Source organism: Pseudonaja textilis, chromosome 15 (assembly GCF_049901715.1).
Source record: "Pseudonaja textilis isolate UNSWEBS1 chromosome 15, rPseTex1.2, whole genome shotgun sequence".
Lineage (NCBI taxonomy): Eukaryota > Metazoa > Chordata > Lepidosauria > Squamata > Elapidae > Pseudonaja > Pseudonaja textilis.
This window is the reverse complement of record NC_142004.1, coordinates 6,073,215-6,098,070: the sequence shown is the minus strand read 5'-3', so window position 1 is coordinate 6,098,070 and position 24,856 is coordinate 6,073,215. Positions and strand designations below refer to the sequence as shown.

The 24,856-nt window shown below is 46.5% G+C and overlaps 1 protein-coding gene across 1 annotated transcript; it reads left to right on the top strand.

Annotated features, from left to right (window-relative positions):
• Positions 1-517: 517 nt before the first annotated feature.
• Positions 518-24,856, top strand: SLC25A1 (solute carrier family 25 member 1). Its single transcript, XM_026716197.2, has 9 exons — positions 518-799; positions 15,931-16,038; positions 16,887-16,986; positions 17,110-17,248; positions 17,391-17,475; positions 18,760-18,864; positions 19,538-19,653; positions 21,950-22,023; positions 22,892-24,856. Exons 1-9 carry the CDS (start codon positions 679-681, stop codon positions 23,004-23,006), a joined length of 963 nt encoding a protein of 320 aa, XP_026571982.1. The 5' UTR covers positions 518-678; the 3' UTR covers positions 23,007-24,856.

The window sequence follows — 24,856 nt, the reverse complement described above, 5'->3', positions numbered from 1 at the left end:
CCGCTCCACGCAGGCGGGAACAGGCTGGAATCCACGCCACCAGCTTCCCTCTCCGTGCAAAACGGGGCTCGTGTGAATGAATGCAACCCCTCCACTCCCGTGCACGCTTCCCACGGGTTGGGGGAGGGGGTGGCGCCCCACTCTGCTCCACGTAGCCAGGAAACAGGCTGGCATCCACGCCACCGCCTTTCCCCCTCCGTGCAAAGCGGGTGTCGTGTGAACGCAACCCCTCCACTCCCGTGCACGCTTCCCACGGGTTGGGGGCGGGGGTGGAGCCCACTCCGCTCCATGTAGCCAGGAAGCAGGCTGTCCTCCACGCCACCGATTTTCTCCTCCGTGCAAAGCGACGGCTCGTGTGAACGCAACCCCCTTCCACTCCCGTGCACGCTTCCCACGGGTTGGCGCCCACTCCGCTCCATGCAGCCAGCCGGCCCCACCTTCCTCCGGGGCTGGCCGCGCCTCCCAAGCAGCGCAGAGCCCGGACGAGCCGTGACGCCCGGCTGCCCCGCCTGCCTGGGAAGGGCGGGCGGAAAGCAAGGGGGCGGCGGCCGGCCGGGAGGGTTGGCGGCGATCACGCCCCCCGGAGGGGTATATCCGAGCAGCGGGCCGCTTGGTTGGCACTAGCCGCCTCGTCTTCTTCTTCTTCCTCCTCCTCCTCCTCCTCTTGCTGCAACCGCGATGTCTTCCGCCCCGCCGCCCGCGGGCTTCGTCAGCCCCTTCGCCAGACCCCGCTGCTTGGCTGCCGCAGCCCCTGCCGGCAAAGCCAAGCTGACGCACCCGGGCAAGGCGATCCTGGCAGGTGAGGATTGGCGCTGCGCTCGCGACCTTTTGCGTGGCTTGCATTGGAAGCAAACAAACAAACAAAAGGTTGCGTGCATGCATGCATGCATGCATGCATAACATCCATGCATGTCCGGGCGGGGCTCCTTTGCTGTTGTTCTCCGCCCCGGGGTGGAACTTTTCCGCTTGCAAAATAAAATTTAAAACAACCCACGCGTGGAAACTCTTGGCTGGTGCGCCGTTTGATTGAACTCGGTGTTTTGCTGGAAAGTGGGTGGGGGTGGAATCTTTCTCCCATCGTCCCCCACCCATGTAAAGTGAGGACAGAGCTCCACTTCCGCCTCTTTCTTTCTTTCTTTTTTCTTTCTATCTATCTTTCTCCTTCGTTTTGCAACCGGTAGTAAGTTGCAAAAAAAAGAGAGAGAGAGAGAGAGAAGGAGGCGATTCAAGCAACTCCTCCCTTTCTCCCCCTCTCTCGCCATCGGCTGCTGCGACTGCAAGCTTTGGGATTGGTAAAGCCGGCATCATCCCTCCTTTTGTGGTCGGAGATCATTGGCTTGTTAGGGAAGAGTTCAAGTTCCTAGTCCCTGGGGTTTGTCGTCACAAGGCGGGAGCGGGGGGGGGCGGGGGGGGGAGAGGCTGTTTTGAGAGAGCGGTTCCTTTAAATCCACTTGAGGTGATGGAGCGATTAGTTTGGTGCCATAGACTGGTATCAACCGTAATAATAACCTTTATTGTCATTGTACCTCTATACAACGACATGGATTAAATTTCAGTTAATTAAATAAGTCAATTAAAAATCAAAGATGGGCTGTGTTGGCAATGAGAGGTGGATTAAAGTGATGGTAAAGATTTTAAAGAGGATGAGACTCTGGAAAGTGCAGAGAACAGCAACAAAAATGATTAGGGGACTGGAGGTTAAAACCTATGAAGAACGGTTGTGGGAATTGAGGGTGTCTAGTCTGTCTAGTGTTTGTCTAATGTTCCAATCTCTCGGGCTGCCCCAAAGAAGAGGGGGTCAAGCTATTCTCCAAAGCACCAGAAGGCAGGACGAGAAGCAATGGGTGGAAACTAACCAAGGAGAGAAGCAACTTAGAATTAAGGAGAAATTTTCTGACAGTGAGAACAATCAACCGATGGAACAGAAGTTGCCCTCGGAAGTTGTGGGAGCTTCATCGCTGGAGGCTTTCAAGAAGAGGCTGGATTGCCATTTGTCATGAATGGTGTAGGGTCTCCTGCTTGGGCGGGGGGGTTGGACTAGATGTCCTACAAGGTCCCTTCCAACTCTGATTATCTGTTATCTGTGCATTAGATCCAGGTATTGGGGGATTCTCCCCTCCTCCAAAAGCTTGCCTTCTAACCCAGTGGTCACTATCTGCTGGTCCGCGAGAAAATTTTGGTGGTCCGCAGAATAATTATTTGCATTTTTTTATATTGCACCGAATACTATTTATCTTTTTAAAAAAATCATATTAGTGGTCCGAGGGATTTAAAATTTATGAATTTAGCGGTCCCTGAGGTCCGAAAGGTTGATGACCCCTGTAAATCTAACCCATCCTAAGCTTTGCAATAGTTGGTTTGGATTCCTCTCATATCTTGTTTGAGCTAACTTTGCTTCTTCTTAAACCAAAGTTTGAGCTTTGGTTTAAGCTGATGGAAAGTGGTTTGATAATTAGGTAAACTTGCCATGGCAGGAAGTTGGCCCTTCTCGCCATAACTAAAACACAAAACTAAAATCTCGCATGTGTGTACTTGTCAGCAAATTGATCCGAGGTGTGTGTGATGGTGGCCGGAGGTTTGGATTTGCAGCTGTGAGCACAAAAAAGTCCAGGGTTCAAATCCTTAACCATTCCCATTCCAGAAATTAGGATAAAAACCATGGCTATTCTCAGAACTGGTTCCATGCAGGTAATCCTTCAGCCAGCCACTTGTTTAGTGACCATTGAAAGTTGCTGGGGAAAAGTGGCTGGCATCCAATCCTCACACTTAAGACCGTTGTGGCATCCTAAGATCACGTGATCGTCCTTTGCGACCTCCCGGCCAGTTCCGACAGCCAAAATCCATGGGGGAAACGAGTCGCTTAATGACACTGTGATTCGCTTAACGAATGCACTGATTCGCTTAACAGTGGTGGTAAAAAGCTGCTAAAAATTGGGCCTGACTCATTTAAGGACTGCCTGGCTGGGCAAAGGAAATGGCGGTCCCAATTCGGTGGTCATAAGTCGGAGGGCTGCGACTTGAACTGCGATGCAAAAAACACACACACGCACACGGAATGGCTTGTTTAATTTGATGCGTTTGGATTTTTCACCAGCTAAATCTGGGAGAGCAACGCGACACGAATCGTCGGTTTGGTGATCCCACAAACCACGTTTGATTCGGTTTATGGCGGTGTTGTTAGCCAGGGAAGGAATCCATTTTGAATCCCCAAGTTCTTGCTTCTTAATTTCTTGAAAGAAATTGAGGATTCTGCAGCGTTTGGACTTTAGAATCTAGCAAAATTGGATCAACTGTCAGGCTCGCTCATTGTTGCTGCTTTTGTTGCTTGTAGTTGTTCTGGTATTTGCCTGTTGTTGCTGCTGTGCTGGTTGTTGTTGTTACTCCAGTCTTGCCTGTAGCAAAAAGTTACCTTGCGAGTTCGTTTGGACAGGAATGTTATGAATAAAGACTCCGTTTTTGGCAGATAGCAAATAACAACAAAAAAAAAGGGAAAAAAATTAGTACATCTGCAGAACAAGCCTGGTTAGTATCTTTCCTTGACCTTAATTGCATGAAAGAAATGGTTTTTGTGCCTATCTTCAATAAGCAGCTATTTTGGTAGCACAGAGCCATCAATCCTCTTAGACAGATTTCTTCCAGAACAAAGGCTTCTTGGTACTTTAAAATACAATTTATTTTCCTGGCCTTAGACAGAGAGGAGCTGAGTTTTGCAAGCTCTTCCGTGTCATTATTATACCGTTCCCTGGGCTTTGCAAACCCAGACAATTAGATCAATTCAGTCAAATCAGGGTTGTCTTGTCCACAGTAAACACTCCCTGGAAAAACCAAGGTCTGTGGGATCCTTGGGGCTCTCTGAGCTTGGTTGTTTTCTTGCAGACGTTTCATAACCCAACTAGGTAACGTCATCAGTGCTGCAAGGGAGTGGGATTGGAGGAGGAGGAGGAAGATTGTGGGATCCTTGGGGCTCTCTGTGCATTGGTAGTTTTCTTGCAGACGTTTCACAACCCAACTAGGTAACGTCATCAATGCTGCAAGGGTGTGGGATTGGAGGAGGAGGATTATGAGATCCTTGGTGCTCTCTGAGCTTGGTTGTTTTTTTGCAGACGTTTCACTACCCTACTAGGTAACGTCATCAGTGCTAAAAGAGAATGGGGTTGCCAGAGAGGAGGAGGAGGAGCGAAACAAGAAACAACGATGGGAAACTAAGCAAGGAAAGGACCAACCTAGAAATAAGGAGAAAAATTCCTGACAGCGAGAAGATTTAATCAGTGGAATGACTTGCTTTTGAAGGTTGCAGGTGTGCTCCATCACTGGAGGCTTTTAAGAAGGGACTGGGCAACCGTTGGACTGAAATGGTTGTCCACCGGAGGGTTGGACTAGAAGACCTCCAAGGTTCCCTTCCAACTCTTCTTATTCTGTTCTTCGTCGTCTCGGGAATCGGCCCTTTTGCTCCCTCCGGATTCCGTGGCTGGTAAACATTATTCTCTCCATGCCTGAAGGTCTCACTGTGAGCTTCTGTTCTCCTCCGGTGCACTTGCTCTCTGGGAACCTCATGCTGACAGCTGGCTGACGTTACAAGTGCACTTCATTTTTCCTCCCACTGACAGGCCTCGCGCTGTGCATGCTAAAAAGGAGGCTGGCTTTCAGGGCCTTAAAAACAGGAAGAAAAAGCTGTCACTCAACGACAAATCATTTTTGCATCCCCCAAATCCTTGGGTTCCATCGAATCTTCCCTAGATGTGGTTGGAAGGCTGGGAAGCCACCTCCAAGCCTCCTAGAGGACGTATGGTTCTCTATAGTTCTATGATGCTTGATAATGTTACCTTGCTGGGTCATGAAATGTCTGCCAGAGAACAACCAAGCTCAGAGTCCACCAGGGACCCCACAGTCGTCCTCCAATCTCACTCCCTTGCAGCACTGATGAACTTACCGAGTTGGGTAAGGAAATGTCTGCAAGAAAACAACGAAACTCAGAGAGCACCAAGGACCCCATAATCCTCCTCCACTCCTCTCCCTTCTCCGCTAACATCGCCTATTCCCTTCTAAGATTGATAAGGTTACCTAGCTGGGTAAGGAAATGTCTGCAAGAAAACACGCCACACTCAGAGCGGTTCACTCCCAGTTTTTGTTGCACTGCAACGGAAAGAGGAAAGATTTTGAAAGCACCTTGCAAAATTTCAGATTTCCACAAAGCATTTTTTTTCCCCCCCCTCTCCGGTGGATGGAAAGCCTTGCTCCGGAGATGCACCGTCAGCCTTGGCTCAGTTGCCCCTGGAAGAACCACCTTGTCATGCTCCCAAAGCAGATTTTTTGTGGGGGCGAGTGATGACGCTGTAGGATTGTGAAAGACGTGTGTGTGTGTGTGTATTTGTGTGTGTGTAGGAACCTGTTCTTCCAAAACGAAGGACAGTGTGTTGCTTCACTCCCTTCGTTCAGCTTTTATCTGCAACTGTTGTTGACATAAATAGTGTTTACCGGCCTGACGACATGCCCCAGAGGCCCAAAGCTTTCCCATTTACTATTCTCATTGAAGCGGAGAAATGGAAAGCTCTTTCCTCCTCCAGAAAATGTGATTTTTATGGGCCCAGTGCAGCCACAGCCGATGAGCAGAGAGAACGTGGAGATTAAAAACCCATCGAGCCACCGTTTCTGTTCTTTAAAGTAATTTCAACCGAGGCAGCTGCTTAGACCAAAACTTGGTTTCTTCCTAAGGATAATAAAAGAATAATAGAATAAAAGAATTGGAAGGGACCTTGGAGGTCTTCTAGTCCAACCCCTTCTCAAGCTAGAGACTTTATACCACCCCATTCAAATGGCTGTCCAATCTCTTCTTAAAAAAACCTTCCAGTGTTGAAGCACCCACGCCTTCTGGAGGCAAGGTTATTTGTTCTTGCTGTCAGGACATTCCTCCTTAATTCCACGATAAATTTCCGTCCTTTGCTTCTTGTCCTGCCTTTTGATGGTTTGGAGAAGAGGTTGACCCCCACTCTTCTCAATGGCAGCCCTTCAAATATTGGATGACAGCTACGGTATCATGTCACCTTAGTCCTCCTTCCCTTTGTTGAATTGAACATTCATCCTTCATTATGGAAGCCTTAATTCTGAGCCAGCGTCCAGATCCAAACATTAGTTTGAAGATATGGTGAGCGTTTCATTTTTTTTTTTCTTCTTCATTAGCACAAATTCCCGAAACGATACCCAAATAAAGCACCTATTTTCCTCTTTATTTAAAGTATTCCATTTTGGTTTTGCTGATTAGAAAGATGTGGTGTTCTGGAAATGGCTAGTTACGTATTAATGTGCGAAACCAAAAAGTTGAGGTTGAAGTGTGTTTATCTTGTACCGTGCTAGGAAGAGTTGGAAGTCCGTTGGAAGTTGATTGGCCTCTTTTTCTTTCTTTTTCTCTTCTCCCTTGTATTTCACACCCCCTTCCTCCCCCTCTTCCCTAATCATGCTTAATGAGCCTCAAAAGCTTAAGGACCAACCTGTTTGTACAGCCCAAAGTTGCTAAACCACATTCTGGCCTCTTGACAAAATCTGATCTCGGCTACGGTCTTTTTCAAACTTGGGTTTATATCTTGAACCCAGGAAACATTAACGAAGCATTATTAAGCTCATTTTGCATGCGGTATAGAAGCCCTGGTAATCCTAATATGGACCTGGTTTTTTTTTTTGCTGTGTATGTATTTATTTTATTTATTAGCACACCCCATCTAGAAACACTTCCACCTCTCTCGTAGAGCAACTCTGGTATTTGTGTCTTCTGTGTGTGTTTATATCGATTTTATTCAAGATTTATTTTAATAGGGAAGATAAAAAGGAACGCAAATCAAGAAAAAACTCAAAATCAGACAGAAAGCCAGAATTGCAAGAAAGGGAAGAAAAATAGAACAAAAAGCACAAAGAAGTAACTTCTGATCTTCTTTATAGATACAATTATACATTTACCTCTTATTCTGCGGTGAACAACTTAACACTCCTCTTTTTACCATCTATCTTGTCTAATCATTAAACCGTAACGTAAGTTTATTTTATTTTTTCGGTCTCTGCAAAAGGTACGTAAGAGGTTTCCAATCAGCAGTAAAGAGAGATATATTGGGGTTTTTTTTTTCTCTGATCAAAGAAATCAGTTTAGCCATCTCAGCGAGTTCCAGCATCTTCACCAACCCTTCCTCGTTATGTGGAACTCACTGTGTGACTCTTTCCATCTTTGTGTGTACAAAAAAACCCCCCTGCTTTTTCTGTTGTGTTCTGATGGACAGGAGGGTGCTTTATTGCCATTGTAAATTCTCTCTCCAGTTCTTGATTTTTGCCCCATGACTCTGCAAAGAAGAGAAAGGGGTGGCGAGAGAATTTTGTCCTCACTGTTCTTGGCCCTTTTCTCAGTGTGCAATGGAATCGGTGTTGTAGATCTGCCATCAAGGTGGATGTTTGCATGTGAAAACACATCTGCAGAGCTTTTTTTGCAACATATACTGGCAGTGTCCGTGCATTAAACCATTTTCTTTTTTTTTTAGAATAGCAAGTTTTTCACAGTTACAACTGGTCACATCCTCAAAATTGACACCCGACTCATATTTACGACGGTTGCAGTATCCCGGACTCCCACAATCCCCTCTGACCAGCAAACTCAGTGGGGAAGCCAAATTCACTTAACAACTGGGGCAGGAAGGTCATAAGACTGGGTAACATAACACCTGCCTTGTTTTAACGATGGAAATTTGGGGCTCCAATTGTCGCTGTAAGCTGAAAACTACCTGTCATTGGAACAACCGTGTCTTCCTTCCATGATTTTAAGCAAGGAGATTCCAAGTTGCATGATTCTTACTGCAAGAACTTTAAACTCATAGCTTGATATATATATATATATTTTTCCCCACCAGGGCTGCCCTCTGTCCCCTCCCAGATTAAAACCCTCCTCTGCAGTTAAAGGAAAAAAGAATGACGTTTATTTCTGGCGTTTTCACTGCTGAGCCTCAGCCAAGAGGGAGCTGGCAAGCGTTTCTCACTGAAGGTCATTGCCAGCGGTCACTCTTGGAAGCAGGGGAAGGGGGTCCTATTGATTTTCCCTTTGCCCTACCTGGCGAGACAGGTGTCCCTCTACCATTGGAAGGGCCCGGAAGGGTTTTTCCTTAGCTCAGCACAATCGTGGCGAATTGCACACCTACCCTTCTGGCACACGGTGTCCTCCACTTAATCTGATTTCCACACTGCTGGGTCTAAATTCTGGGTTTCAGTTCTCACATTGCACAAAGCCTTGGCTTGTTTTTTTCCCCATGGCGGGGAAGGGGCTGGATCTAACCACGGTTGGCTGAGTTGGGCCAGGAAACAGAGCCAAACGTTACAGCCCACAACGGCGCAGAGGAGGTGGATTTGCAGGGCATGTTCAACCACGCACTTTTCGGGAGATGGAGATTGTGCCATCATTCTACAAATGGATTGGGTTTTTTTTTTTTGTGTGTGTGTGTGTGTGGTTTATAAGCTGTGCGAACACTCTGAAGCCGTGTTTGGCAACTTTAAGATGGGCTTCAACTCCCAGAATTCCCCATCCTATCCCAAAGGATGACATAATAGCAGTGTTCCAGTATTTAAGGGGGTGAAGAAGAAAGAGGGGGCCAACCTAATTTCCCAAGTACCAGAATGCAGGATGAGAAGCAATGGATGGAAACTAATCAAGGAAAGAAGCAACCTGGAATTAAGGAGAAATTTCCTGCGAGTTAGAACAATAAATCAGTGGAAGAAGTTGCCTCCAGAGGTTGTGAATGCTCCAACGCTGGAAGTTTTAAAGAAGAGATTGGACAGCCATTTGCCTGAAATGGTATAAGGTCTCCTACTTAAGCCGGGGGTTGGACTAGAATAGGGGGTCGGCAACCTTTTGGACCTCAGGGACCACCAAATTCATAATTTTAAATCCCACGGACCTGAGACCCTGGGAACCCCCCCTAAAAAGTCTGCAGGAAAATTCCCCACCCCATTTTCCTACGGATCGATCAATCTTTATTTGGGATCGCAGGATACCGTCTCCAGCTCCGTTCTCAGGGGGAGAGAGAGAGAGAGAGAGAGAGAGAGACTTTTGGCTTCATGCAAGGAAAGCAGCAAAAGTTTCTCTTTCTTTCTCTCTCCCAAACTCCAACCAGAAATGAGTCTTTCTGAGACTTGTTGTATCTGGAGCAGGAGGCCTTGCAGGGTCCCAAAAACTCATTTCTGGTGGAGTTTGGGGGAGAGAAAGAAAGACTTTTGCTGCTTTCCTTGCGTGCAGCCAAAAGCAGAAGAAGAAAGAAGCAGAAAGAAGCAGCCCGGTGGCCAGGCCAGGTTTGTGGGGCGAGTGGGGCAAGCTCCCCCACTCTGCCCTTTCCCCCTCCCCTCACTACCTCATGTTGTCCGCAATGCAAGCGACACAAGCCTTGTGTTGCCACGCGCCATGTGGGCGGCGCAGCCTTGTGTTCCCGCCCAGCCTGGATCAATCGCTTTGGGGATGACATTTCTCTGCGGACCACCAAAATTTTCTCACGGAGCACCAGTGGTCCCAGGCCCACCGGTTGGAGACCACTGGTTGTAGAGTTTCCTGCTTAAGCAGGACTAGAAGACCTCCAAAGTCTCTTCTTCTGTTAAGTTGCTAGTTCTTATGGAGCACTTAGTGGTGAAGGACGGAAGGGAGGCTGGGTTTTCCGTTAGAAGATTTGCAAACGTGCCTGGAAGTTTAATGGCGTTTTTTGCTGTGTCTCTTTTTTTTTGCCTCCATGCTGAATAGTTGGAGGCGTCTCTTGAGTTTGCTAAATAGCCGGCTCGGTGCCAAAGTGGGCACACTAGACAGGGCCAGTTGAATGGAAGGGGGCCCAGCTTAATGTATACCCCCCACCCAAGGCGCATTTATCTTTTTTCGCTTACCAGATGGTTCTGCGAAGTCAGTTTCAGCTTGGATTGTTTTAGACTTTTTTTCAGGACTGTATTGGGAAATGCAACCTCCGAGAGTTTCTGGGTTAGTTGCTTCTTGAAATATTTGCTTTTTTGCCCCCCCACCTACCTTCAAAGCATATATTGCCGTCTTGTTTGCGATGGCCCTGGTAAAAAAAATATCGGCTTTTGCTTGCTTGAACAAAGGGAAATCGGTCAGGGGTGATGGATTCATTTCCCTCGATCCTTCCTTCGCTGCTATGAGAACAGATTGATGCTTCTTTCTCTGTTTATTTATCTGGTAAATGCTTTTGCCGCAATCATCAATCAGCTCTCCGCCCGATTGCCAGAACAAGACAGAAAATACACAAGCGAAAATCCCTACACTTCCAACCCACACGTGATGCTGAGCCTTGGTGTGTTTAACCCGGTCTGCGGAATAAGCCACAATGAGCAGAATTTATGCACGAGGCTAAGCAACCAAAGATGGTTTGAACAGCAGCACAGTTCAGTTAATGGAGCATTATAGGTCAGGGGTCTTCAAACATGGCAGCTTTAAGACTTGTGTGGACGTCAACTCCCAGAATTCCTCCTCCAGTCATGTTAGCTCAGGAATTCTGGGAGTTGAAGTCCACAAGTCTTAAACTTGCCAAGTTTGAAGACATTTGATCTACTCTATCTATCTATCTATCTATCTATCTATCTATCTATCTATCTATCTATCTAGCCATCTATCTAGCTGTTTATCTATTCTATCTCTTTCTGTCTATTCTACTTCTCTTTCTCTATTCTATCTATTCCGGTTATCTATTCTATCTTTCTCTCTCCCTTATCTGTCTATTCTATTTCTCTCTCTTTCTCCCCATCTATTCTAGCTCTCTTTATCTATCCCAGGGGTCTTCAAACTTGGCATCTTTAAGACTTGTGGACATCAACTCCCAGAATTCCTCCTCCAGTCACGTTAGCTCAGGAATTCTGGGAGTTTTTATTTTATTTTAATTGTTTGTTTGTCAAGCATGTATTAGATAACAAATATAAGCATAACCATGATTATTAATACATGAAAAGGGTACGAATAAATGGGAACAGTAGGACAGGGAAGGTTGACATGCTGGTGCGCTTATGCACGCCCCTTACAGACCTCTTAGGAATGGGGGTGAGGTCAACAGTAGACAGTTTAAGGTTAAAGTTTTGGGCAGTTTGGGGAAGAAACCACAGAGTCAGGTAGTACATTCCAGGCATTAACCACTCTGTTGTTGAAGTCGTATTTCCTGCAGCCAAGTTTGGTGCGGTTTACCTTGAGTTTGTCCCTATTGTGTGCTCGTGTATTGTTGTGGTTGAAGCTGAAGTAGTCATTGACGGGTAGGACATTGCAATGGATGATTTTATGTACTACGCTTAGGTCGGAATGAAGTCCGAGTAGTTCCAAGTTGTCTAAGCTTAAAATTTCAAGTCTGGTGACATAAAGTATTTTGTTGCAAGTAGAGGACTCTTCTCGTGAAATATTTCTGGACTCTCTCGATTGTATTGATGTCATATATGCCATGGGAGTCCACAAGTCTTAAACTTGCCAAGTTCGAAGACCCTTGATATGGGCAGTCCCTGACTTGGAGAGCATTATTAGGTGGAAGAAGGAGTTTGTGGTTGCTTCGGAAGACAGTGGGAAGAAAGAAAAAGCAAAGGGCCGTAGCTAGTCCTCGACTTACAACAGTTCCTTTAGTGACGATTCAAAGTTAAAGTGGGCACTGGAAAAAAGAGTATACTTAGGATCATTTTTCACGCTTCGGACTGTTGCAACCTCACCTGATCCAAATTCAGACGCTTGGGAACTAGTTCAGATCGATGAGGGTCGCCTAAATGGGTCATGGGAATCCCCCTTTCTGACAAGCAAAATCAAGATGCCCTTCGCCAACCGTGCTGCTAACTTCACAACTGCAGGGATTCCCTTAAGAATTGTGGCAAGAAACGTTGTAACCTGGGGCAAAATTCCCTTCACAAATACCGTGTTTCCCTCCAAAATAAGACCCTGCCTTATATATATTTTTTGCCACCAAAAAAAGGCACCAGGTCTTATTTTGGGGGGGATGTCATCCGCTGACTAACCTCACTTGCGCGCGTTGCCCCTGGCCTTCTTTACGCTGTCAGGAACTTCTTCTGGGTCCAGCAAGGCTTTGCTAGAGGCCTCTGCAGCCGATAATAGAGCTCAAGATCGATCCAGAACTTTGTTATCAGCTCCAGAGGCCTTCAGGAAAGCCTTGCCGGCTGCAGAAGAAACGGGCCGGCAAGGCAGGTGTTGGAGTGTACGAGGCCTGGCTACAACTGTCCAAAGGTAAGTAGTAGGGCAGATCCACCAACACCTTCGTCCCCACCCTAGCTTAATTCTTACCTGTCCACTCTGGAGTGGGTAGGACCTTAATTAGGTCTTATTTTGGGGGGGCAGGGTAGGGCTTACATTGGGTGCATGTGTAAAAAATCAAGCTAGGACTTACTTTCAGGGTAGGTTGCACTTTTGGGGAAACTCTCACGTAGCAATGGCAATTAATGATGGTCATAATTTGAAAGTCTGAGGATGACCTGTATTCCATTTTGCATCTGCAAAGAGAGAGTTTGAAGGACCTTCCCCTGCTCCTCCTTCCTATGGCACCTTGTCTTCTCCGTGATGACTCCTAGCAATGCAGCTCTGAGAAATTTTCCAGACTGTCTCTAATCTTCGGGTGTCAGGATGGTGAAATATGGCATAGATAAAAGGGCCAGCTGTTACTGTCAAGCGTTCCAGCTATAACCAACTCCAACCCAATAGACTCCGAGACCAGCGCTTCCTCAAAGTTCCTTTTTATTAGAGGAGTCCTATTGGCACATCTTGGGAAAACCCAAATCTGAGAGTTCTGGGTTGCTTATCTTGAGTATAGTTACTTGTTTATTTGCATTGTCCCTTTATTATTATTTTACAAATAACGCTGAAGATACCCAACGCCTCTTCCTCCACCTATTTTCCCAACAACAACAGCCCTGCGAGGTGAGTTGGACTGAGAGAGAGAGTGACTTTACCAAAGTCACAAAGCTGGCTTCCATGCCTAAGGCGGGACTAGAACTCACTGTCTCCTGGTGATTGGCCAAGAATCACCCAGCTGGCTTTTGTGCCTAAGGTGGAACTAGAACTCACTGTCTCCTAGTGATCGGCCCAGAGTCACCCAGCTGGCTTTCGTGCCTAATGCAGAACTATGATTCACCGTCTCCTGGGGATTGGCCCAGAGTTACTAAGCTGATTTTAATGCCTAAGGCAGGACTAGAACTCACTGTCTCCTAGTGATTGTCCCAGAGTCACCCAGCTTGGTTTTCATGCCTAAGGCAGGACTAGAACTCACTGTCTCCTGGTGATTGTCCCAGAGTCACCCAGCTTGGTTTTCATGCCTAAGGCAGGACTAGAACTCACTGTCTCCTGGTGATTGTCCCAGAGTCACCCAGCTTGGTTTTCATGCCTAAAGCAGGACTAGAACTCACTGTCTCCTGGTGATTGTCCCAGAGTCACCCAGCTTGGTTTTCATGCCTAAAGCAAAACTAGAACTCACCATCTCCTGGGGGACTGGCCCAAAGTCACCCAGCTGGCTTTTATGGCTAAGATGGGACTAGAACTCACCGCCTCCCACTTTCTAACTTGGCACCTTAACCCCTAGAACTAAATTGGCTCTCAATATGCAGCAGAACTTAAAACAGGCATTTTTTTCCAAGCGTGCAGGATTTATAGTTTCTCTTCTTCAAAATGCATTAGTTCCGTCTCCTTCCACAACAAGAACAAAATTCGAAGGGACAGCTTTTGTTAATGATATCCCCAGCCCAGGGCAAAGAATAAATCTGCTTCGTTGGATGCCGGATCGGTCATTTTTCATCCCTGGAGGGCCAGGAGAGAAATCCCACCCCACGCCTCTCCGTCTTCTTTCCCCAACTACTTCGTCATGGTGAGGTTGCTGCCGCTGTCGTCGGAGATCCGGATCTAGTTTCCTTGTAAATTGTCCTTGTGGGTGTTCCCTGGGTTGTGGCTCCGGCCAGCCAATGACGCCGAGAGTCTGCGCTTCCTTTGCACAGTCATGCTGATCTGGGGCTGCATGAAGAGGGCAGGAAGAAAACAACCCGTCTCGTTTCAATGGGCTGAGAATGTCCAATCGATTGGGGTTCTTTATATCTTGATGGAGAAGATCTGAATGGCTTTTTTGGCTGGAGGGGTTGGTGGCAGGCAGCCCGCTGAGGTGCCTCTCGGCACCCCGAAACTCAAGCCTGTGGACACTCTGCTCCTGCAGAAAAAATTAAGTTGGAGAATGGTTCTTTTGAAACATAGAACTGTAGGGCTGAAGGGGACCTCAGAGGTCTTCTAGTCCAACCCTATACCATCACAGAGAGCAACAGCACTTAGACTTATATACCGCTTTACAGTGCTTTACAGTCCTCCCCGTGAACTTGACAGAGTCAGCCTGTGGCCCCCAACAATCTGGGTCTCCTCATTTTACCCACCTCAGAAAGATGGAAGGCTGATTCAACCTTGAGCCGGTTAGGATTGAACTGCTGGCAATGGGCAGTGAATTAGCCTGCAGTGCTGCTTTCTAACCACTGTACAGGAAGGAAGGAAGGAAGAGAAACAGCCCTTAGACTCGTATACCGCTTCACAGTGCTTTCCAGCCCTCTCTAAACAGTTTACAGCAGGGGTGTCCAACCTTGACAACTTTAAGACTTGTGGACTTCAACTTCCTTCGGTAAGCTTAGTACACAAAATTGTACTAATTAATTAAATAAATTAAAATTAATTACATTAATTAAAATTGAGCTTCTGGAGGCAAGTAGTTCCACTGGTTAATTGTCCTCACTGCTAGGGAATGTTAGTTCCAGGTTGCTTCTCTCCTTGGTTAGTTTCCATCCGTTGCTTCTTTTTTTTTTTTTGAAAATAATTTTGTTAGTTTTTAAAAACTGGTCATTTAAAAAATTGTAGGTCATCTAGTCCAGCCCCCTGCCCAAGCGGGAGACCCTACACCATTTCTGACAAATGGCAGTCCAGTCCCTTCTTGAAAGTCTCAAGTGATGAAGCTCTCACAACTTCTGTTCCATGGGTTGATTGTTTTCACTGTCAGAAAGTTTCCCCTCATTTCTAGGTTGAATCTCTCCTTGGTCAGTTTCCATCCATTATTCCTTGTCTGGCCTTCAATTACTTTGGAGAATAGCTTGACCCCCTCCTCTTTGTGGCAGCCCCTCAAATATTAGAAGACTGCTATCCTGTCTCCCCTGGTCCTTCTCTTCCCTAGACTAGACATGCCCAGTTCCTGCAATTGTTCTTCATATGCCTTTTTTATAACATCTTTTTTATAATGTGGTGATTTTATAATATAGTTGGTTGTCTGAATCTGCCTCTGGCATTGCTAGGCAAAAGAAGTTTAAATGTTGAGCTAAATCTTGGATGCAAAGGTTTTCTGAGTTTTAAATCAGCTGTTGGAACCGCTGTGCAGCAAAAGCATTATCGATGCTGTTAAATCCACGGTAAATCTTCACTGTGATCTTGGGTTTTGGCCAAACGTTACATCCCGTACTGATCCAACAAGCTGAGACTTGGGTTGTACTGGATGGAGAAGTTAAGGATTTGGTGCAAAGCTACCTGTGGAGTTGCCTTAACATGTTTCCTGGCAGAGTTTTAACTTGCAAGGCAAGTTCAATTTGGAAACTTTGGAGTTGTGCATTTCCTTCTCTTGGGAAAAAATGAGCAACTTGTTTCTAAAAGGAGAATAAATTCTTCAAACCAGGCATTTATAGCTCCAAGAATGGACGAAGGGCTGCAAATTAACTTTCGAATTAACTTTACTTTGGGTGCGGACTGCATTTACTCCTTCCATAAACTGTTTTCTTTAAGAGTTTGATATCCTGCTGAGGTCAATTGGACATTGGGACCAAGTTGGAGGCATTAAACGGACTTTTTTCTATTTTTGTGACTTGGTCATTTTTGTGTCACACCCCGGGTCATCACAGGTGCATCATTCTTCTCTCGCTTAAACTTTCCAGGTGGCATCGCCGGAGGTATCGAAATCTGCATCACCTTCCCCACCGAATACGTGAAAACCCAGCTGCAGCTCGACGAAAAAGCCAACCCGCCACGCTATAAAGGCATCGGTAAGACTGGGCGGCTTGAGAGTTTCCATCAATCCCCCCCAAATTGTATTTTGATCACCCTCAATTTCCAAGGAACCAACCAGAAATCAAGGATGTCAAATTCTTCGGGTCACAAATTCAGAAAACGCCTAACTTGAATCTGCTGGCGTGTCGCCGCCCCCTCTCCGAATAACAATTCTTTACATATTTATTTAGTTTTTTTTTTTTAAAGGCAGTCCAATCATTGTATTACAAGTAGTTCTTGAGTTAGAACGGTTCATTTAGTGACTGTTCAAAGTTACAATGTGTTCTGACCAAGGCTTCCCGAGACCTAATTAAGCACATGCTTAGTTAAAACATAGTTTTATTTCAAGGCTGGGAATTATGTTCATTCCCAGCCTGTAATGAGTCCCAAAACAGTCCCTTAAGATAAGCACCCACCTTTCTCTCCTTTGAATGGCTGCCAAATGAACTGTAAAAAGTCAAATGGAGTACAAAGTCCACACAAAGCTGCTCTTCAGAGCTACCGGTTCTATAGAACCGGGCAGAACCGGTAGCATCCCACCCCTGGATTTGGAATTCCCCAGTTGTGCTATCCAAAACAAAAATAACTATTGAGAAGGTGTCTATCTCAGAGTTATTGGTTGGAGTGGAGGGTTGCTGGAACACTGACAGCTGGATGACTGAGAATCTTCCATAGTCAAACTTAATTGCTTGCAAAAAAATAATAATAAGATATCCTTTCATTCTGTCTCTGTGTCTTTGACCTGTTCTCCACATTTACACGTCTGTTTGTTTCCGTTTTCTCTGTAGCTGGCTGCTGTTTATTAATCCAGGTATTTTTCTCTTTTTCTTTTCTTTATGCACAGTGGACTGTGTCCGAGTGACGGTCAGGGACCATGGGATCAAAGGCCTTTACCGAGGCCTCAGCTCGCTGGTCTATGGTTCCATCCCGAAGGCTGCTGTGAGGTAAACACATACTGGACCTTAGAGGGGGAAGAGGGGTGGGGTCAGGTGTGACGTGAGGACACGGGAGAGGACCTTCATCATTCTACCTGGGCCCACCGACCTCCTCTTCTCCTTCCTCCACAGGTTTGGCATGTTTGAGTTCCTGAGCAACCACATGAGAGATGCGGATGGAAAACTGGACAGCACACGTGGCCTTCTTGCCGGTTTGGGGGCTGGCGTGGCTGAAGCTGTAGTGGTGGTCTGCCCCATGGAAACCGTCAAGGTAACAGCCGTGAAAGAAAGAGAGGGCGCCTGTGGGTGGAATCCATGTTGTGAAAGATTTGCAAACGTGGGGTGCCAAGAATCCTCTCCAATCCTTCTCCAGAGTAACACATTGTTGTCTCTCTGCTGTGCTTCTCCTGCAGGTGAAGTTCATCCATGACCAATGTTCTCCCAATCCAAAATACCGGGGGTTTTTTCACGGCGTACGGGAGATCGTTCGGGAACAAGGTGAGAAACGGGGATCGTTGTAGCGAGACAATATCTTTCTCCTCCTTCTATCTGCAGAATTGGAAATTAGGTTAAAGGTAAAGGTTCCCCTCGCACTTAATATGTACTAGTCGTTTTCCGGCTCCAGGGGGCGGTACTCATCTCCGTTACAAATCCGAAGAGCCAGCGCTGTCCGAAGACGTCTCCGTGGTCATGTGGCCGGCATGACTAAACGCCTTCAAAGGCGCACGGAATGCTGTTACCTTCCCATCAAAGTTGTCCCTAATTTTCCTACCTGCATTTTTACGTGCTTTCGAACTGCTAGGTTGGCAGAAGCTGGGACAAGGAACAGGAGCTCACTCCATGACGCGGCGCTAGGGATTCGAACCACCGAACTGCTGACCTTTCGGATCGACAAGCTCAGCGTCTTAGCCACAGAGCCACCACGTCCCTAATTGGAAATTAACTGGGTTTAAATATAAGTGAAACTGGGCGGCCTTGTCTTAGTCCAAAGAAGCTGAATATAATATAGAAAACATAGGTAGCCCCTTATTTATCATCACAAGTGAGCCCAAAATTTCCATTGCTAAGGAAGACAGTCGTTAAGTGAGCTTTGCTCCATTTTATGGAGCCTCGATGGACTCTAGAAGGATGCAAATGACCAGCTGAATGCAAGGGGTATAAATCCTTCCCTTCCCCCTCATCCAGTCAGAGCTGAAGAAGCTCCTTGGATGAGAAGCAAAACGTCTTCAAAGAAAAATCAGAAAGTCTAGTTTGTTCTTGAAAAAAGCACCTTTGGGACAACTGAGGACATAGATAAACCTCCAAGTGGCCTCAGCGACTCTCTAAAAAGAATGCCAATTACCAGTTGTCTGCAAGGAGTATAAATCCTTCCATTCCCCACCAATCCAGTCAGAGCTGAAGAAGCTTCTTGGATGAGAAGAGAAACGTCTTCAAAGAAAACCAGAAAGTCCACCTTTGGGATAAGTATGATCTGGATAACTGAGAATTTCTATAGAGATTCTGCTTCTTTTGAGATTATTTGTGGTGCTATTAGGAGTTGTTATGAGCTGTAGTGTGGCCAGTTTGGAAAAAAAATGTCCAGTTTTGGCAAAGCTGGTGTAAATAATGTTCCTTTTCTTCGATTACCATTCGGAGGGATTGATATTTCTGATCTCAACTTAGCCAGAAACGAAACTGAAGTGTGTTTGTATTTTGGGGGCCAGGAAATACTTCATTTTACAATGCTGGACTTTCCCTCTTAACTCTTCTGCCTTCGCCTGCCCCCATCTCCTTGTCTTGTAGGGTTGAAAGGAACCTACCAAGGTTTAACCGCCACGGTCCTCAAACAAGGATCTAACCAAGCCATCCGTTTCTTTGTCATGACGGCTCTTAGGAACTGGTACAAAGGTAAATTACGCCCCTCTTTGTAAAAACCAATTCCTGGTCCCTTTTTCTCTGATATTCTTCCAATTTGCCCTCTTACGTCCTGAATAATGTACAATTTTAACTTTGGGAAATGTTTTCGGGGACCAAGCAATGATTACAATACACCCAAACAAGACGTTGGATGTTCCTTTTGCTGATATTCCTAAACGTCAACAGCAGCTTTTTTCACCCTGTAATCTGTTATCGTTTTGAACGGTCATGAAATCAGCGTCTTCTTTTTAAGACCCCGCCCCCCCAATCCCTTGCGGGGTGGAGTCTAGGTAACTGAATGGAGCTGAGTGTTTACTGGCCGGATGCCCTTCCTGTCACCAATGCGGAGTTTGGCAGATTTATTCTCATATCTGCCTCTCCCTAGAATCGAACTCACAGCCTCCTGAGGGTGAGGCGAGAGCTCCACCCCTAGGCCCCCACATCACTCTTTCAACAGTGCATTAAATGAACTGCTGTAAATTGAGGACTTCCTGCGCAGGTAGCTCGTTGGGTTGTGTTTCTTCTCTGTTCTATTTGGGAAGACGCACAATCTTAAAATCGGCGCAAAATACAACGGAATGAAAGAAGCCAGATTTTGTACGGAAGGAATAACCTCTCTCCTCTTTTCCTTTCTTCTTTCTTATCCATGTTTGTGTCCTTTCAGGGGACAATCCCGACAAACAGATTAACCCACTGGTGACGGGAGTCTTCGGCGCGCTCGCTGGGGCTGCCAGTGTCTTCGGTAACACCCCGCTAGATGTCGTGAAGACGAGAATGCAGGTGGGCTGGAGGTTTTTTTAGCAACTCTTCGCTATGGATCCCCAAATCTGGTAGCCCATCGCATGAGTGTTAGGATTGAGCCTTCTATGCAGGGATTAGAAGAACTTAGAATAGAAAAATTGGAAGGGACCTTGGAGGTCTTCTAGTCCAACCCCTTGCCTAGAAAGGAAACCCTACACCACTTCAGACAAATGGTTATCCACTCTCTTCTTAAAAACTTCCAGCATTGGAGCATTTTTAATTTCTGAATGCAAGCCATTCCATTGATTAATTGCTCTAGCTATCAGGAAATTTCTCCTTAGTTCCAGGTTGCGTCTCTCCTTGATTAGTTTCCACCCATTGCTTCTTATCCTGCCCTCAGGTGCTTTGGAGAATAGCTTGACTCCCTCTTCTTTGGGGCAGCCCCTCAAATATTGGAAGACTGCTATCATGTCCCCCCTAGTCCTTCTTCTCATCAGACTAGACATACCCAATTCCAGCGACCGTTCTTCATATGTTTTAGCCTCCAGTCCCCTAATTATCTTCGTTGCTCAGCCTTGTTACTTGGCATTCATTTAAATGAAACCAGGAGACAAGTGATTTTACTGTCAGCATCCGTGAGAAGAATGCAGAGGGTTCATCTTTGACCTCTTTCCTTAGATCCAACAACCAGGAAGAGGTCAAACTCCAAACATCTCTTGATTAGCTAAGCTGTTTTTCAGGAAACCGTGAGCCCTTTGGCCTAGTTGGGAGGGTGTGAATTAGAGAACCTTCGCAGGAATTCTTGTTTTTGTTCCCCTGTCGAGACTTTGAACATAGAAAACATAGAATCCTAGGGCTGGAAGCGACCTTGGAGTCCATGTCACCTCGTAAAGCATTCCTGGCCTGCTCTCGAGTTGCCGTAGGGTTACTAGAGCCAGCCGGAGAGGCGTGTTTTCTACAGCCCAGTGAAACTGCTCCATTGGAGAATGTGATGACACACCCTGGGAGGAGGAGTGGGGGGGGAAACAGGGTCATAGGTGGGCAGTAAATTTTCTGGGAGCAGAGCCTGGACTACACTTGGGAAAACCGCCGACATGTTGCTCCTAATAAATAATTGGATTTCTTTTGAAACTTGGCTCGAGGGTCATGAATTAATTAGGGCGTCCGTTGGAACCCTGACAGCCAAACCCTTTGCTCAAGGCAGGAAAGCTTGTTGCCTTTTGGACAAAAATGGTTGTCCAATCTTTTCTTGAAGACCTCCAGCGATGGAGTACTCACAACCACCATAGGCAAGCAGTCCCATTGAATTGTTCTCCCTGTCAGGAAATTTCTTGTTAGTTCCTGTGTAATGAGTAGAGTAAACTAGGAAGGGTCCCCTTCTGACCCTTCCTAGTTTCTCCCTAGTTTCCTAGAATCTCCTGCTTGAGCAGGGGGCTGGACTAGAAGACCTCCAAGGTCCCTTCCAGCTCTATTCTGATTCTCCTCAGGCTGTAAAAAAGGAGACAGTGGGAGATTTGTACTTTCAGACTTGCAAGATTCTGTTAGTCTTCTATCTATATAAAAGCGAAATACCACTCATGCATCGTCACAAAATCTCCAGAACCCTAAAGTCTACAAACTTGATATTTGGCCCCTATGTTCCTCTTGGCTTCTAGGTGCTCAATAAGAAGGGGTTTTTTGAAATGACCATCGGAGCATTAGCATTTTGTATATTATTCTTTTTAACATGCTCTGATGCTATGGAGTTCTACTCCCCTACCCCACCTGAAAAGAAATCTGTTCTAAATGCAAAACACAAGCAGAGGAGAGGAGGAGTTTCAGTTTCCCAGCAGCGCCAAGCAGCTTTAGTACAGAACAGTTGAGCTAAGCCACGCCCAGGCTCCTTGCTGTCTCCTTGCTCACACAGCAAATACTGTTTCAGTTTCCAAACAGCCCTCAACTCTCTCACACCCTGACAAAAACGCTAGCCAGATGAATACCAATGGATGCTGGTAGGCAGAGGCAGAATTTTTTTTCCTTATTTCCCTCCCCAAAAACTTGTCTGACCACATAGTTTCATAGCGTAGCATGGTATCGAGCTAGTATAGTCTTACAATAAGAGTCGAATTAGTTCACCTAGTCGTTTTTATTGTCTGTTCTACCTGGGAAGGCTGTCAGAAAAGAGAGGGAACGTTCACCTGTGTTTCTCATTCAATTTAGACCAGAAGCAGAAGTGAAATGAGCGAGCCCAGCTTGACCCCCAAGCGAAGCAAGCTGTTGGGTTGTGCGGTGCCCAACGTCTTCTCGCTATTGCTAATCCAACCTCCCCTTTCTTCTCCCGCCTTTCTCTTCATAGGGCCTTGAAGCGCACAAGTACAAGAGCACCTTCAACTGCGCCTACCAAATCATGAAATACGAAGGACCTCTAGCGTGAGTTTGGCATGGCTTTGAAAGATAACCAGGGTGGTGGGTCTCACAGTTCACGGGGAGGCTTATCTCCCCAGAGGTGAGCAACCCACAAGCCACCTGACTCTTCTTGGGTTCTGTTGTGGCCCGCCAGCAGCTGACGGAGCTGGCTGCAGAGTTGGACAGAGGAGAGGAATCTAGGCCAGTCCTGGAAGCTGAGGAAAAGGGCAGAGATGGGGCCAGGGCAGGCTCACAGTCATCAGCTGCCTTCGAAATCAGAAATCAGTGGGGAAGAAGAAAAGCTGGAGCCTGTTCCTAGTGTGCGCATGCGCAGAGCTGCCAGAAGAAGGGAACAGCTAAGGAACAAGGGGAGACTTGGAAGCAGGTGGACGGTGAATGGCCCCTCCCATAAGGGTTAAAAGAGGAGCAAAAGGGGAGGGGGCTTTTGCAGGAAAGAATTTGTTTGTTCATTCCAGCCTTGTGAAGATTTGTCTGTGTAACCTAGAGCCCTCCCCTGTCAGCTCTGTGTGTGGAAATATTTACCAGGCCGTTTTCTAAGACAGAGAAGGTGTGAGCTAATACTTACACCTTTGCACGACTGTTTGACAGGCCGTTGGCTGAATGTGAACGCAATAAACTCACATTCCTTTCATAAAAGAGGTTTTGCCGGGACACAGGGTTTGCGTAGTGCTTTTTGGGGAAAGCCTAGGGCAGAAGAGGTTCTTGGTTGGGCATCGGCTGGTCCAGAAGAATTTTGGTCCAGAGAAACTCAGAGGTGAGCCGTAAGGGAGAACTGGCGGTCCAGTGATGGATATGATACTAATCTTACTTTCTCCTTTCTGAATGTCGATATAAATGAATTTCTCTTCCTCCGCTTCCTCTTCCTATCTAGGTTTTACAAGGGGACCATTCCACGCCTGGGGAGGGTCTGCTTGGACGTAGCCATCGTGTTCATCATCTACGATGAAGTGGTCAAGGCGCTCAACAAAGTGTGGAAAACGGACTGAGGGACGCTCACAGACGTGAGCCGAGGTGGGGGGTGGTCATCCTCCCCCACCCCATCAGGCAACAGCTGGGACAAACGGGGTGACCAACTGCAGAAGACCCTTGGAAGGGCATTGTGTGCATCTTCATTCTTTCTCTTCTCTTGGCTGGAGGACACGATCCCAGCCCCCAAATCACTTTGTCACCTTTTACGAAGACGTATTTATCAGAGGAACGCACTGCAGACGGAATCTTTCTCTAGGCTTCACCGTCATGGCCAATGGCGCGAAACACCTGGTGGGGTCACCACGAAGGAGTCATGGACATGATTTCACAGGTCACCCTCAAATAGCTTTCTTCTGGGGGAGGGTCAGCGAACAACCAGTGGGGGGTGGGGTTAAGAGTGGTTTTCTTTGGTGCTCTTGAAAATACACATCCTGATTGGCTTTCTCACTTGTTCAGTTCGAGACACACCCTTCCTTTCCCCCACCCCCCCAAAAAAGCAAAACGAAACAATTGAGGATAGTGAAGATAGCTGGGATGGGATGTATATCTCTGTGTGTGGCTGTGTGTGTGTTTGTAGGTGCCAATTTGTTTTTCTAGTGCCATTTTTTATTTTGATGCTTTTCCACCGAAGAGCACTTTGGAACGTAAGGAGATCTTCCATAGAAAAGCGATTTCAAGCTGTTTTGAGGTGAAGCATAAAGAACTTTTCCCAACCTGCTGTTTACCAGGTCTGTAGAACCAACGGCTGGATCTGTTTAGGATTCCTGGGTTTTGTGGTCCAACATTCTTTCAGAGCAATAGGTTAGGGAAGACATGTACTGAGACTTAACAGAAGTCTCCGTTCAAAATATCTCCCCTCCCAGAGGAGGTATAATCCATATCTTTCTTTGCAACCCGCTACTCTGGTGGAAAACTGGTATTCATTCACTTCCGGAACTTCTAGAAGTAGCAACCAAAACACTGAATACATTCCGAAAGTCATCCCTTCCATGGTTTTCTTTTGCCAACTTCCAGTTCTTCGTGGTCAAGTCTACCCCTCTGAGCTCCTGGGACATCCTGGATTTCTGGCGTAGACAGGTCTCTCTCCAGAGCAGGAGAAAGATTCTCCGTGTAGGTCAAGGGTCTTCCAATTTGGCAAGTTTTAAGACTTGTGGACTTCAACTTCCAAAATTCCTGAGCTAACATGGCTGGAGGAGGAATTCTGGGAGCTGACGTCCACAAGTCTTAAAAGCTGTCAAGTATGAAGATCCCTGATGTAGGTCTTCTCCCTAGACACGTTCACATAACCCTAATGCAGGGAAACCAGGAAGGACTTGCATGTATCTTCTCCCTAGAGAAGAAGTAGCGACCACTGATCTACGATGGAGATACTAAGCCTTGGCAAGTAGGATCAGCTCCTCTGGAAATGGCAGTCTTCTTACCCGAGCTTTGGATTTTACGTGCCTCCCTACCCTTGTGCTTTTTCACTTTGGATTTTATGTTCAGATGAATGTATCTTTTTATAATATATATCTATACCTATTGGGGACTTTCTTTTTCCCTCGGTCTCTACCTGGAACCTATAGGGATGTTCACATTGGTTGGACAGAACCTGCCTTACTGTGCCCGTTGACTCAATCCGTAGACTTGATGGCGCTGCAGTTCTTTACGTTGTAAGGTGAAAGTTGACACCGTTCTTCTTTCAGACCATGCTCCTTGAGACATCTGGCGGAGGGAAGACCTCCCCATGCATCCTTTTCAAAGGGTCTTTCTTCTCCTTAGACCAAGGGTCTTCAAACATGGCAGCTTTAAGACTTGTGGACTTCAACTCCCAGAATTCCTCCTCCAGTCATGTTAGCTCAGGAATTCTGGGAGCTGAAGTCCACAA